General features: G+C 41.5%; 1 protein-coding gene across 5 annotated transcripts in view; it reads right to left on the reverse strand.

Annotated features, from left to right (window-relative positions):
• WSCD1 (WSC domain containing 1) overlaps positions 1-16,292 on the reverse strand; it is a 404,046-nt gene that overhangs the window by 23,653 nt on the left and 364,101 nt on the right. For all 5 annotated transcript variants that reach the window (XM_083379735.1, XM_083379736.1, XM_083379732.1 and 2 more), the window contains 3 exons: positions 11,619-11,733; positions 8,932-9,116; positions 835-956 (listed from right to left, as the gene is read on the reverse strand). In XM_083379735.1, the coding sequence (XP_083235861.1) occupies positions 835-956; positions 8,932-9,116; positions 11,619-11,733 (422 nt within the window). The remainder of the gene's footprint in view (positions 1-834; positions 957-8,931; positions 9,117-11,618; positions 11,734-16,292) is intronic.

The following is a 16,292-nucleotide window of genomic DNA, read 5'->3' on the forward strand; positions in this document are numbered from 1 at the left end:
CAAAGAACTGGAGAAAATCACAAAATATAAAGACTTGCAAAGAGAAGTAGAACAACTGTGGCAATAGAAAGCAAAGATAGTGACAGCATCTGGAGTATCCAGATATTGGCCAGTATCTGGAACATTTGGAATAGCTAGAGTATCCTGGCCAGTACCCAAAACATCTGGAGCACCACTTGAATACCATCGACATGGACAAAAATAACCATTGGTCAATTGCAAAAGGCAGCTTTACAGGTAGTCCTCAACTTCCGATCACAATTGAGCCCAACATTTCCGTTGCTAAGTGAAAAATTTGTGAAGTGAATGGTGCCCCATTTTACGACTTTTCTTGCCACCATTGTTAAGTGAATCACTGTAGTTAGTAAGTTAGTAACAAGGCTGTAAAGTAAATCTGGCTTCCCCATTGACTTTGCTTGTCAGAAGGTTGCAAAAGGGGATGACATAATCCTGGGACACTGCAATCGTCATAAATATGAACCCCTTGCCAAGCGTCTGAATTTTGATCATGTGACCACAGGGATGCTACAATGGTCCTAAGTGTGAAAAACGGTCATAAGTCATTTTTTTCAGTGATGTTGTAACTTTGAATGGTCACTAAAATGAATTGTTGTAAGTTGAGGGTTACTGGTATTTGGAACAACATCCTGCAGCAATATCTTATTAAACAATATCCAATCCTAATAATATATTAAACTAGGGAGGGAGGGAGGGAGGGAGGAAGGAGGGAAGGAAGGAAGGAAGGAAGGAAGGAAGGAAGGAAGGAGGGAGGGAAGGAAGGAAGGAAGGAAGGAGAAAAAGAAGAGGAAAAGGAAAAAGGAAAGGAAATCTTACTTTTTTGGAGCAAAATTCAGAGCACATCTCCACTGTCAAATTGGAATCTATCAACGAGGCTGGCAAGATGTTCGTTAAATTTTCTGGTACCTTAAAACATCCTCGATTGATAATATTTTGCCCTGCAAAAGAAAGGCAAGAATTTTGCTCTTAAATAATAGCAACCAGGATAACCTCCTATTGCCATAAGGAATGTACATGAACACACTCATACTCTCACAGAGGGAGGGAGGGAGGGAGAGAAATAGTTAACATGATAAGAATAAGATCTGGTTCCTGTGAAGCCTACTCACAATTCCTGATTTTTAACTCCGCCCTACTGGCCTGTTAAAAATTTTGGTTTGAAATAGCAACACTATTTTTTTCCTTTGAAAATGTCTCCTCTATTCTGTCCTCTCTTCCTCATCCTCCTCTGCGAGGCTTTGAAAAGCTCTTGATTAAAAAGAAATCTCCAGAATTGTTCCTCTTCCACAAAGACCTGAAAAACAGCTTCAGGAAGCCTCCTGTGTATTTGTGTGTGGAGGGAAAGGAGGATTTTTACCCAAAACATTTCTTCATCTTTATTCCTTTTCATAGGAAGGTTATTTCAATGTTCAAATATTAAACATATTTCTAGTGTAATGATCTGTCTATGGAGATTTTCACTCATCCAAGTCATGGTTGTCCCAAAGCTGTTTTTTTTCAAGAAGCAACTGGACTTTTGTTAGAATTGAACTATTTTAAATACAGTGAAGGTTTTTACAGACAAAAACATGGCTGTGCCATGGTTCACCTCTGTCCCCCATTGTGGCCACATGGAAGTAGTAGAAACTAAAGCCCTAAACCCGTGGTGGCGAACCTATGGCATGCATGCCACAGGTGGCACACAAAGCCCTCTCTCTGGGCACGTGTGCCGTTGTCCCAGTCCTAGGCCTTTAGCTGGGTTTTATAAAACCTTTTCGCTTTAGGCCTCTGCCACTGTGTGCAAAAAAAAGGCTCAATCAATCAATCAATTTCAACTTCTCATGGAAAAAAAAAGATCTAGCAAAGTTGGAATTGATTGATTCAACTTTTTAGTCCCACCCAGTCTGCCCTTACCATCACAGCCATGCCCACCCAATGGGCCACACCCACCCAATGGGCCACGCCCACCTGGCACCTGACGATACATAATTGGGTTTTGGGTTGCAGCTTGGGCACTCGGTCTTTAAAAGGTTTGCCATCACTGCCCTAAACTCTTTCACAGGAATTCCAATCACTGGTATAAGTATGCAGACAATACTTGAGTCAAGATCAAAACACAGGAATTGGAATCATTCACCAAACATATCAATTCGGTGGAGAGATACATCAAATTCACACGTGAAGATTTTAAGTAAAATAGTCTAGCCTTCTTGGACTGTGCAGTATGCATTAAGGAAGACAGAAGCCTTAACACTGAAATTTACAGGAAACCCCCCCCCCCACACACACAGATCAATATTTACATTTTGATTCTCACCACTCACTGGAGCACAAAATGGGAGTTATCAGAACTCTACACCACTGAGCTGAAGGCCTACCTACCAGCAAAGATGGAAAAGACAAAGAACTAAAACTCATCAAGGAAGCCTCAGAACTTGTGGCTATCCCAAATGGGCCTTCATCAAATCCAAAAAATGACCCAGCAGGAGCTCTTCCATAAGAGACAAAGAAGAAAACAATAAATGAAGTAGTCATTCCATACATTGCTAGGGGAGGATCTTCAGCCAACAAAATATACGTGCATACTTCAAAGCCAAGAATACACTAAGGCAGAAGCTTGTCCACCCCAAGGACAAAACACCCAGACACAAACTGAGCAATGTGGTATATTCAGTTCAATGCAGAGAGTCATGTGCAGATCTAACACTGGGCGCTATCTAACAAAATGAAATTCAATGGTGAAAAAAGTAAGGTTCTACATTTAGGCAGGAAAAATCAAATGCACAGGTATAGTATAGGTGGTACCTTGCTCAATAGTAGTAACTGTGAGAGGGATCTTGGAGTCCTAGTGGACAATCACTTCAACATGAGCCAGCAGTGTGCTGCAGCTGCCAAAACAGCCAACACAGTGCTAGGCTGCATTAACAGAGGGATAGAATCAAGATCAAGTGAAGTACTAATACCACTTTACAATGTTTTGGTAAGGCCACACCTGGAATACTGCATCCAGTTTTGGTCACCACGATGTAAAAAAGATGTCGAGACTCTAGAAAGGGTACAGAGAAGAGCAACAAAGATGATCAGGGGACTGGAGGCTAAAACGTATAGGGAACGGTTGCTGGAATTGGGTATGTGTAGTTTAACAAAGCAAAGGGACGCGGTGGCTCAGTGGGTTAGGACGCTGAGCTTGTCGATCAGAAGGTCGGCAGTTTGGCGGGTCGAATCCCGAGTGCCGCGTAACAGAGTGAGCACCTGTTACTCGTCCCAGCTTCTGCCAACCTAGCAGTTCGAAAGCACGTAAAAATGCAAGTAGAAAAATAGGGACCACTACGGTGGGAAGGTAACAGCGTTCCGTGCGCCTCTGGCATCTAGTCATGCCGGCCACATGACCACGGAGACGTCCTCGGACAAGCGCTGGCTCTTCGGCTTTGAAACGGAGATGAGCACCGGCCCCTAGAGTCGGAAACGACTAGCCCGCATGTGCGGGGGAACCTTTACCTTTACTTAGTTTAACAAAGAGAAGGGTGAGGGGTGACATGATAGCAGTGTTCCAATATCTCAGGGGCTGCCCCAAAGAAGAGGGAGTCAAGCTATTCTCCAAAGCACCTGAAAGCAGGACAAGAAGCAACGGATGGACACTAGTCAAGGAGAGAAGCAACCTAGAACTAAGGAGAAACTTCCTGACAGTTAGAACAATTAACCAGTGGAACAACCTTCCTCCAGAAGTGGTGAATGCTCAACACTGGAGGTTTTTAAGAAGAGCCTGGACAGCCATTTGCCTGAAATGGTATAGGGTTTCCTACCTGAGCAGGGGATTGGCCTAGATGACCTCCAAGGTCCCTTCTAACTTGTTATTATATTATACATTGGGGAAACAAAACAACCACTTCATAAACGTATGGCACCATATAGGAGAACAAACCCATCAGGACAAGATTCAGCAATCCATCTGCATTTAAAAGACAAAGGCCACTCTTGTGAAGAAAGCAAAGTCCACATTTTGGACAGAGACGATTGCTGGTTTGAAAGAGGGGTCAAAGAGGCCATCTAGGTCAAAACTGAAGAGCCCTCCCTCAACAGAGGGGGAGATAGATGACATCATCTATCTCCAGTCTACAACACAATCCTTTCGACAGTTCCAAGAAGGCTCCACACCCATTTGCACCACTCAGGTGACCCTGAAGACACAGACAAGCCTCCAGGCGGCATCAATGACTCTCTAAAAGAATGCAAATGATAGCTGTCTACAAGGAGTATAAATCTTTCCATTCCACACCATCCAGCTGAAGAAGCTTCTTGGATGAGAAGCGAAACATCTTCAAAGAGAAAAAAGAAAGCCCAGTTGCCTGGTGAAAAAGCACCTTGATCTGAATGACTGAGAATCTCCATAGACTGTTAGAACTGAAGAAGCTTCTTGGATGAGAAGCGAAGCGCCTTGAAGGAAAAACAATGTAAGTAGAATTGTCTTTTGAAAAAGCACCTCTAGGATTCTGGGATGATCAGAAATAAAACCAGCTAAATCCCGGGGGATCCAAAACTTTCCAAAAGTTTGAACGATATTCATTTATACAAAATAATGTACCTATGAAGATTTGCCAAAGATCCTTGAAAGCTAGGAGACTTTAGTGAAGGAGGAACCCAAGGATTGTATGTAGAGGTAATGTTGTATATAGGTAGTCATCGATTTACGGCCACAATTGAGCCCAACGTTTAAGTCATTAAGTTAGACAGTTGTTAAGAGACTTTTGCCCCACTTTTGCAGCATTTCTTGCAACAGTTGTCAAGTGAATCACTGCAGTTGTTAAGCTAATAACATGGTTGTTAAGTGAATCTAGCTTCCGCATTGACCTGGCTTGTCAGAAGGTCTCAAATGTCAATCACAGGGACACTGCAACCGTCATAAATACTTGCCAGTTGCCAAGCCTCTGAATTTTGATCATGTGACCACAGGGATGCTGCAACTGTTGTAAGGATGAAAACCAGTCATAAGTCACTTTTTTTGGTGCTGTTGCAACTTTCAACAGTCACTAAATGAATAGCTGTAAGTCGAGGACTATCTGCATATTTTAACTGTTGTCTTTTAAAAGGGGTGTACTTTAAGAAAACGGCAGAGGCTGCAATTCTTCAGCCAGAAAGTTTTTGATTAAGCTCCACTGAATATTGCAGACTTTATTTCTAAGTCAGTAAGAATATGAATTAGATCTGATAGACAGGGTGCCTGAAGAACTATGGACAGAGGTTCGCAACATTGTACAAGAGGTAGCAACCAAAACCATCCCAAAGAAAAAGAAATGCAAGAAAGCAAAATGGCTGTCTGAGGAAGCTTTGCAAATAGCTGAGGAAAGGAGGGAAGCAAAAGGCAAGGGAGAAAAAGAAAGATACGCCCAATTGAATGCAGAATTCCAGAGAATAGCTAGAAGAGATAAGAATGCCTTCTTAAATGAACAGTGCAAAGAAATAGAAGAAAACAATAGAATAGGGAGGACCAGAGATCTTTTCAAGAAAATTGGAGAGATGAAGGGAACGTTCAATGCAAAAATGGGCATGATAAAGGACCAAAATGGCAGGGACCTAACAGAGGCAGAAGAGATTAAGAAGAGGTGGCAAAATTACACAGAAGGACTATACAAGAATGAGCTTAATGTCCCTGATAATCACAATGAGGTGGTCACTGACCTCGAGCCAGACATCCTAGAATGTGAAGTGAAGTGGGCCTTAGAAAAGCTGAGCAACAACAAAGCTAGTGGAGGTGACAGTATTCCAGCTGAGCTATTCAAAATCTTAAAAGACGATGCAGTAAAAGTGCTACACTCAATTTGCCAGCAAATTTGGAAAACTCAACAGTGGCCACAGGATTGGAAAAGATCAGTTTACATTCCAATTCCAAAGAAAGGCAGTGCCAAAGAATGTTCAAACTATCGCACCATTGCACTCATTTCTCATGCTAGTAAAGTTATGCTTAAAATCCTACAAGCTAGACTCCAGCAGTATGTGGATCGAGAACTACCAGAAGTACAGGCAGGATTTCGAAGAGGCAGAGGAACTAGAGATCAAATTGCCAACATACGCTGGATCATGGAGAAAGCTAGAGAGTTCCAGAAAAACATCTACTTCTGCTTCATTGACTATGCTAAAGCCTTTGATTGTGTGGATCATAACAAACTGTGGCAAGTTCTTAAAGAGATGGGAGTACCAGAACATCTTATTTGTCTCTTGAGAAACCTATATGCGGGCCAAGAAGCAACAGTGAGAACTGGACACGGAACCACTGATTGGTTCCAAATTGGGAAAGGTGTCCGGCAAGGCTGTATACTGTCGCCTTGCCTATTTAACTTATATGCAGAGCACATCATGAGAAAGGCAGGGCTAGAGGAGTCAAAAGTTGGAATTAAGATTGCTGGAAGAAATATCAACAACCTAAGATATGCAGATGATACCACTCTAATGGCAGAAAGTGAAGAGGAACTGAAGAGTCTCTTGTTGCGAGTGAAGAAGGAGAGTGCAAAAGTTGGGTTGAAACTAAACATTAAGAAAACCAAGATCATGGCATCCGGCCCTCTCAATTCCTGGCAAATAGATGGGGAAGAAATGGAGGTAGTGACAGATTTTATTTTCCTGGGCTCCAAGATCACTGCAGATGGGGACTGTAGTCAAGAAATTAAAAGACACTTGCTCCTCGGGAGGAAAGCCATGGCAAATCTAGACAGCACACTAAAAAGCAGAGACATCACCCTGTCAACAAAAGTGCGTATAGTCAAGGCTATGGTCTTTCCAGTTGCAATGTATGGCAGTGAAAGTTGGACCATAAGAAAGGCTGAGCGCCAAAGAATTGAGGCCTTTGAACTATGGTGCTGGAGAAGACTCCTGCGAGTCCCTTGGACTGCAAGGCGATCAAACCGGTCAGTCCTAGAGGAGATCACCCCTGACTGCTCTTTAGAAGGCCAGATCCTGAAGCTAAAACTCAGATACTTTGGCCACCTAATGAGAAGGAAGGACTCACTGGAGAAGAGCCTAATGCTGGGAAAGAGTGAGGGCAAGAGAAGAAGGGGACGACAGAGAATGAGGTGGCTGGATGGAGTCACTGAAGCAGTAGGCATGAGCTTAAATGGACTCCAGAAGATGGTAGAGGACAGGAAAGCCTGGAGGAACATTGTCCATAGGGTCGCGATGGGTCGGACACGACTTCACAACTAACAACAAGAATATGATAGTAATGCCAATCACTTACTCTTTCCCCCCCCAAAATTAATCAATTAAATGGTCCAGCTATTTTAATCAATAATAATGCTTTTTATTTAGGCATCACACAGAGCCCAAGTGGTACCAATTAGAATTTTGAAAGCTTCAGGAATACAGGTAGTACTCAACGTATGACCACAACTGAACCCAGAATTTCTATTATTAAATGAGACAGATGTTAAATTAATTTTGCCCCTTTTTACGAACTTTCCTGCCACAGGTGTTAAGTGAATCACTGCAGCTGTTAAGTTAGTAACACGGTTGTTAAGTGAATCTGGCTTCCCCATTGACTTTGCTTGTGAGAAGGTTGCAAAAGGGGGTCACATGACCCCCCAGGACACTGCAACCGTCATAAATATGAGCCAGTTGCCAAGCATCCAAATTCTGATCATGTGACCATGGGGGTTCTGAAATGGCCGTGAGTGGGAAAAATGGTCATAAGTCACATTTTTCAGTGCTGTTGTAACTTCAAACAGTCACTAAATGAATGGTTGTAAGTCACAGATTACCTGCACTCCCTCTTCCCACTCAAACATTCCCAATTCTGGGAACAAATAACTCAATCAATCAATAAACCCCACGCTGCTTTTGTACTCCAAGAAGTGTTAGCATGGATATAAATTTGGGAAATGGGCCAAGAAGCAGGTTAAACTCTGCAGGGTAAAAATCCTTTTTATTAGCAAAGGGAACAATTTTAGCATTCCTTCTCCACAAATAGCATTCATAGGGAGCTATATATTTCAGCAAAAGAAGAATAAATAAAGATTTATGATATGTTATTCTCCACTCTCTCTAATAGGATCTTGAACAATCCGGCCTGGTCTGATGGGTTTGGGGTTGGGATTTGATTTTAACATAGTTTTAATTGTTGTATTTATTGGGCATAATTATTTAATCTTTTTTTTAACTTTTGTATTTATATTTCAATATTTATTGCCCTGTACACCGCCCTGAGTCTTTCGGGAGAAGGGCGGTATAAAAATTTAATTAATAAATAAATAAATAAATAAATAATAAATAAATAAATAAATAAATAAATAAATAAATAAATAAATAAATAAATAATAGGATAACTAGAAAAGGATGAAAAAGGAAATGTTTTTCCTTTTAAACCAAAAATGATGAACAAAGTTTACCACGAATTTCTTATTCATTGCCAAATTAAATCTTGCTCATTACAGGTATTATGTTTTTGGTTTTTTTTTTAGAATCTTCCTTCCCCCCCCCCTGTTGTTTGGTCCCTTAATGATAGGCTACATTAGGACAGAAGCTAAGAATCACTCAACAGAATCAGTTGAAGGAAGTGCTAATCTATAGGTCTGTAGCATCCTTCCATATCAAAGTGAGTTGATGTGAACATCAGCAAAGAGACAACCTGGAACCGTCCTGATGAGGGGAATTAAGAATATAGAGTTCAAAATGTAACCCCATCAACTTCCCAGATCCATCTCTTGCACCCTTATCCTGCACCCATAACAGAGATTATTAAGTATTTTTTTTGGGGGGAGGGGTGTCCCCACCCGTAATGACTTCTGCTTGATTGTTTGTCTGGTAATAATCCCTGCTTATCTACTTACTTACTGCTTATGCCTGCATATCTATTAACACCAGTCAAACAAGAAAACAATACATGCATTCAGTTGCCCCCATCCCTATTGGAAATAAATACTCACTTAAGAAGCTTACATCACTTACGTCGTTTAGGCCCGGCCCCTGATTCCTCCACCTGGTAAACAGAGAGCCTGTTGATGCCTCCACAGATGGTCCCTTTCTCCCCTTTGCACTCATTGTTGCATTCTTCCTGCTTTGCAATATTCACTGGCAGCTGGTTTCCGCAATAGCATTCTGCTCCATATTCTAAGCCGGCATATTTATAAGCCCTGGGTGAAAGGAACCAAAAAGAATTTCTTCCTATATCATTATTGCAACCGATACCACAAGCAAATATGGAGTAATATTTGGCAGGCAAGAGAGGGACCTGGGAGACGGAGGTAGGGGGAGTCCAGGAGAAACGGAAAGGAGAGAAGTTGAAGAGGGAAAGGGAGAGACTCCAAGGACTCTTTTCTACAGCCCTAGTAAGGCCACACTTGGGATACTGCATCCATGTTTGGTCGCATTATAAATAAATAAAAAAAAATGTTGAGACTTTGGAAAGAGTGCAGAGAAGAGCAACTAAGATTAGGGGTCTGGAGGCTTAAACAATTGAAGAATGGTTGCAGGAACATGGTCTCCTGCTTGAGCAAGGAATTGGAGGTCTTCTAGCCAAACCCCCTGCTCAAACAGGAGACCCTATACCAGGGGTAGGCAACCTTGGCTCTTTTATGACTCATGGACTTCATGAGTCATAAAAGAGCCAAGGTTGCCTACCCCTGCCCTATACCATTTCAGACAAATGGTTGTCCAATCTCTTCTTAATAACCTCCAGTGATGGAGCACCCATAACTTTAAAAGGTTCTTGTAGAGAGCTGAAGCTTACAATAAATCTTTATACCTATTGGAACTATCTAGATTAGAACTCCAGATTTTCCTGGGGTTGATAGTTGGGGTTGGTTAGTACTGGAATGAGAGACCATCAAGAAATAACTGAGCTGTTGCCTAACTTGGGAAATGGGGGGGGAACCACTGGAGGAAAGCAATTGCAAGCCATGTTTCTACTGTGGCTAAAGATAGTGCAGAGGTATGCAACCACTGCAGACGGATACTCAAAGGAGACAAGATGTGAGCATGACAGCATGATCAAGGCCCCGCCTTCTGCATGCATGTAACACCAATGCACGTGGCAAATGGGCAAGGTTTCAAATGCGCTCTTCTTCTTGCCTGTTTGGATCATTAGACTAGATTTGATTAGATTAGATTTCACATACTCAACAATATTTTGGATCAGCCGTTTGCCAAGTTTGGGCTTTTGGCATTATCGCTCATTGCCAATTGCCATACAATAGGCATTTCCAGGTATGGGTATTCACTCATTCACTCACTCACTCACTCACTCACTCACTCACTCACTCACTCATTCATTCATTCATTATTAGTCAATTCATATGGCTACCCGTCTTTGAGAAGGGACAGATACAGTGCAAAGTGGGTAAGGCTTTGACAATGTATTTTATTTACTATCGTTATTTCCCTAAATTGCTAAGACAAACACAAATGGAGAAGACACATGCATTAAGCCTGGTGGATAGGTGGGTGGGTGGGAACGTATATCAGGATGAGACTGGCTTCCCCACTCCCTAGAGCACGGGTAGGCAATCTTGGCTCTTTTATGACTCATGGACTTCAACTCCCAGAATTCCTGAGCCAGCCATGTTGGCTCAGGAATTCTGAGAGTTGAAGTCCATGAGTCATAAAAGAGCCAAGGTTGCCTACCCCTGCCGTATACCATTTCAGACAAATGGTTGTCCAATCTCTCCTTAATAACCTCCAGTGATGGAGCACCCATAACTTCCAGAGGCAAGTCGTTCCACCGATTAATTGTTCTAACTGTCAAGAAATTTCTCCTTATTTCTAGGGTGGTTCTCTCCTTGATTAGTTTCCATTCATTGTTTCCTGTCTTGCCTTCTGATGCTTTGGAAAACAGGTTACCCCCTCTTCTTTGTGGGCAGCACCTCAGTTATTGAAACAGTGCTATCAGGCCACTTACTGTTGGCCCTTCTTTTCACTAGAGTAGACAAATCCAATTCCTGCAACCGTTCTTTATATCTTTTAGCCTCGAGTTCCTTAATCATCTTTGTTGCTTTTTTCCTGCACTCTTTCCAGAGTCTCTACATCTTTTTTATAATTTGGTGACCAAAAGTGGATGCAGCAGAGTAAGTATTAAGTGTGGTCTTACTAAGGCAGTACTAATACATCATGTGACCTTGATTCTATCTCTCCGTTAATGCAATCTAGAATTGTGCTGGCTTTTTTGGCTGCTGCCGCATACTGTTGGCTCATATTCAAGGGATTGTCCAACAAGACTCCAAGGAACGTCTCACACTGCTATTGAGCCGTGTTTCACTTAATCTGTACCTGTACATTTCTTTTTTCTTGCCTAAGCGTAAAACCTTACTCTTCTCTACACTGAATTTCATTTTGTTTCATAGGGCCCAGTGTTCAAGTCTGTCGAGATCCATCTGGATCTGGAACCTGTCTTCTGATATGTTAGCTATTTTTGCTAGTTTAGTGTCATCTGAAAATGCGGTGAGTTCCCTGAAGCAGCAGTTCTTTCTGCCTCCCACGGTCATTCTCACATGCCATTTCATGCTGAGTCAATATAATTATAAAATAGGGACCAATTCACGTTTGGCTGGCTTATCCATTCTGTTCTGAACATTTGAGAGGCAACAGGATGCAGAAGAAATGTTTATTCTTATTCTTATTTCTTATTCTAATTTTTTTACCTCTCAGCACAGGCTTCTTGGCAATGGGAAATCGTCATTTTTCTCAAGTCATGGAACACAGCTCCTTTCAATGTCCTTTTTCCTGAGTCGTCACCAAAGCAGCCAATATAAGTGCCTTGAGCATATGAAAATATTACAGACAGAAAGACGGTTAGAAAGAATCGTGAGAAGAACAGAATACAAAAAAAACAGTGTTCTTTCTAAAGAACAGCCTTCCATTCCTCTCGTATAATACCAGTGGCATCATGTTCTGCCAGGAAGAAGCAATAAAACATGATTAAGAATTAAACTGCATGTAAGTAGACCTTGACTTACAACCATTCATTTAGTAACCGTTTCAAGTTACAAGGGCATTGAAAAAAGTGATTTATGACTATTTTTCACCCTTAACAACCATTGCAATATCCCCAGGGTCACATGATCTCAAATTCAGATACTTGACAACTGACTCAGTTGCCGTGCAGTGTCCCAGGGTCATGTGGCAAGAACAGATGTGGCAAGAAAAATTGTAAAATGGGGCAGAATTCACATAACAACTGTCTTGCTTAGCAACAGAAATTTGGGGATCAGTTATGGTTGTAAATCAAGGACTACCTGTGCCATGCTTTTTCGTTATTTTCTTCTACCTTGTCTTGTGCAGTACTAGCAGTGAGAATATATTTGTAATTCTCACATGTAACATTATGTATTTATTAACAGAACTCAAGTACATGCTCTAAAACATGCTGAAGGTGGAGCTGTAACCAAATAAGGACATATTTACATAATGCAGAAATAATTTGGAATTGGTAAGAATGACAGTTGCCATCTTTGGTGGCTTTCCAAGATGACCAGTTGAATAAATGGAAGACCATAGTTCAGAACAGTCTCTGGAGGTGATCTGATGCAAAAATGACAGATGATGATCCCTCTAGTCCCACTTACAAACTTTCCATGTGCTTCTTCTCTGTGATTGTAAGAATATATTCCCACAACACATTAGAATAAGCTAAAATTGATACTTTAGAAAGAGTGTAGAGAAGAGCAACAACGATGATTAGTGGACTGGAGGCTAAAACATATAAGGAATGTTTGCTAGAATTGGGCATGGCTAGTTTAATGAAGAGAAGGACGAGGGGTGACATGATAGCAGGGTTCCAGTATCTCAGGGGCTGCCACAAAGAAGAGGTAGTCAAGCTATTCTCCAAAGCACATGAAGGCATGACAAGAAGAAATTAATCAAAGAAAGAAGCAACGTAGAACTAAGAAGAAATTTCCTGACAGTTAGAACAATTAATCAGTGGAACAACCTGCCTCCAGAACTGGTGAATGCTCCAACACTGCAAGTTTTTAAGAAGAGACTGGCCAGCCATTTGTCTGAAATGGTGTAGGGTTTCCTGCCTGAGCTTTGCTTCTTGTCCTGCCTTTAGTTACTTTGGAAAATAGGTTGACTCCCTTTTCTTTATGGCAACCCCTCAATTATTGGAACACTGCTATCATGACACCCCTAGTCCTTTTTTTTCACTAGACTAAAGGTAAAGGTAAAGGTTCCCCTGCACATGCGTGCTAGTCGTTTCCAACTCTAGGGCCCGGTGCTCATCTCCGTTTCAAAACCAAAGAGCCAGCACTTGTCCGAGGATGTCTCCGTGGTCATGTGGCCGGCATGACTAGACGCCAAAAGCACACGGAACGCTGTTACCTTCCCACCGTAGTGGTCCCTATATTTCTACTTGCATTTTTACGTGCTTTCAAACTGCTAGTTTGGCAGAAGCTGGGACGAGTAACAGGCACTCACTCTGTTACGCGGCACTTGGGATTCGACCTGCCAAACTGTCGAGCTTCTGATCAACAAGCTCAGCATATATATATATATATATATATATATATATATATATATATATATATATATATATATATATATATATATATATATATATATATATGTGTGTGTGTGTGTGTGTGTGTGTGTGTGTGTGTGTGTGTGTGTGTGTGTGTGTGTGTGTATGTATATGTATATGTATATGTATATGTACCTTCCCACCGTAGTGGTCCCTATTTTTCTACTTGCATTTTTACGTGCTTTCGAACTGCTAGGTTGACAGAAGCTGGGACGAGTAACAGGCGCTCGCTCTGTTACGCGGCACTTGGGATTTGACCTGCCAAACTGCCGAACTTCTGATCCACAAGCTCAGCGTCCTAACCCACTGAGCCACCGCGTCGCTTCACTAGACTAGACATACCCAATTCCTGAAACTGTTCTTTGTATGTTTTAGCCTTCAGTCCCCCAATCATCTTTGCTATTCTTCTCTGCACTCTTTCCAGGGTCTCAACATCTTTCATTTTATCACTGCCTTGGTGTTCCTGCCTTCCCCCCCTCACTTCAATTTGTGGGTTAATTGTGAATGGTAACAATGGCTGGTGCTCCCTCCTATGGTTATCTATAGGTCTGGGTGGGTCTTCTATAAAAATATCCATCTGGTTAAGCCATTTTAATTTCTTACAGTACTGCAGGAAGCCTGCATTGAGGGAAATTGCATGCTGACATTGAAAAACAATCTTCTGGTATAGATAGTCCTCAACTTATGACAACACTTGGGATCAGAATTTCCATTGCTAAGCAAGGTGATTGTTAAGTGAGCCATACCTGATCTTATGCCCTTTTTTGCTACGGTTGTTAAGTGAATCATTGCCGTTAAGCGAATCTAGGTTGCTTCTCTCCATGATTAGTTTCCATCTGTTGCTTCTTGTCCTGCCTTCAGGGGCATTGGAGAATAGGTTGACCACCACCCCTCTTCCTTGTGGCAGCCCCTTAGATATTGAAACACTGGTGTCATGTCACACACATACCTCAACCCTTGTTCTCAATTGGGACAAGAATTTTTGTTGCTGAGCAAGCTGCTTGTTGAGTGATTCATGTTCAATTTTACGATTTTTTGGCCACGTTTTTTAAAACGAATCAGAGTGATGAATCATGTGGTTGTTAAGCAAATCTGGCTCTCCCCCCCCCCTTGATTTTGCTTGTTGGAAGCTGGCTGGGAAGGTTGCAAATGCTGATCACATGACCCCAGGATGCTGCAACCATTTTAAATACCTGTCAGGTTGCCGAGCACCTGAATTTTGATCATGTGACATTCGGGCAACGCTACTATGATTGTAAGTGCAAGAACCGGTTGTAAGTCACTTTATCCAAAATGCCATTGCAACTCTGAACAGTTGCTAAAGGCATTGTTGTAAGTTAAGGACTAACTGCTGGATATTTCATCTTTGTTCAAAACTATGACCATTTACAATCAACTTTCTCACTTCCCCCATAAAAGTTGGAGTGTTTATGAAACTTCTCATGTCAGTTTGCAAACCATTATAATCCATTCTCTGATTCTAGTCAGACTTTAAAGCAGATGTGCTTGAAGAAATGAGCCAACCCAGATTTTGTATTAATCAGAGAAATAAGAAGAACAAAAACAGAATCAGGGCTAGAAAGCAGAAGTGATATAATTTCTTCTGGCATTGTTAAGGCATGTTTGCTGCGTTTCCTTGACTTTGACATCCCACTTGAAAAATCTTCAAGCAATGCAACATTTATTTAAAACCAATCTTCCTTCATTGCCCCCTTCTATAATGCAAAATTAAAAAGAAACCATCAAGTTTGCATCTCCTTGATAATGCTTATGAATTCGATCTTGCAAACTGTCAGGCAAATGTACTGAAAAGATGACCGAAAAAAAAATCATACGTGGAGAAATGAAGACCAGCCATTTATTTGATTTCTTGTGAAAGGACATGATGGTGGGGGAAAAAAATAATCACCTTTTGGTTAGCACGTGCCAGCAGCACTGGCTATTGATCAGCTGACATTTTCTGTAAGGTTTCCCAAACTGAATACATGTGTCTTTTTATAGCACTCTATCATATCAACTAGAAAAGTGTAGCACTCATAAATATCTCCTTTTCATTTAAGCATGTGCTGTAAAAGCTTTGGAAATGGATTGGTTGATGGTTTATAAAGTCTGTTTTCCCATGATAGCTAGCTGCCTTCTTGGGTTTCTTAGGAATCTCTTCAACTGCATGTGTTATCCTACACAAAATCTGACAGCAACACAAATGTGCACAGCGGTCTCTAAAAGCAGAGCTAAATTTTATCTGATTGGTTTGAATCACGGAAGATAAAAGACATACAAGGAAATCTGAACCATAGAGCTTTGATGCAAAGGGAAGCCACTGCAGGCAGTAAAAATAAATAATAATAATAATAACGAAAGCTACTGAGCTTCACCAGAGAATTTTATTAATGTGTGCGTTTGTGGATTAAAAATTATTACTGACAGACCCTCTTTCCACTTTGCCCTATTTCCATGCACACATCTTGGTAAACAATTTCATTTCCATGAATGAAGAATTCATGCAATTTAGTTAAATTATTTCTGCAACAAGGACATGTTACAGACGTTTCTAGGTCATTGTATTTCAAACTTGGCAACTTCAACTCCCAGAATTCCTCAGCCAGCCTGGATTTCTCCAATCAAAACCCAGTACTCCAGTCCAGTAGCCTTCGACCTTTTAGGCACCAAGGACCAGTTCCATGGAGGGTGGTTTTTCCATGGACCAGGAGTGTGTGGTTTCACCTGCTGCCTGGATCCCGCATGTGTGTGTGCAGATGGGGCTTCATTTGCTTGTGTGACCTGGTTCCTGGCAGGC

Source organism: Vipera ursinii (assembly GCF_947247035.1).
Source record: "Vipera ursinii genome assembly, chromosome: 1".
Lineage (NCBI taxonomy): Eukaryota > Metazoa > Chordata > Lepidosauria > Squamata > Viperidae > Vipera > Vipera ursinii.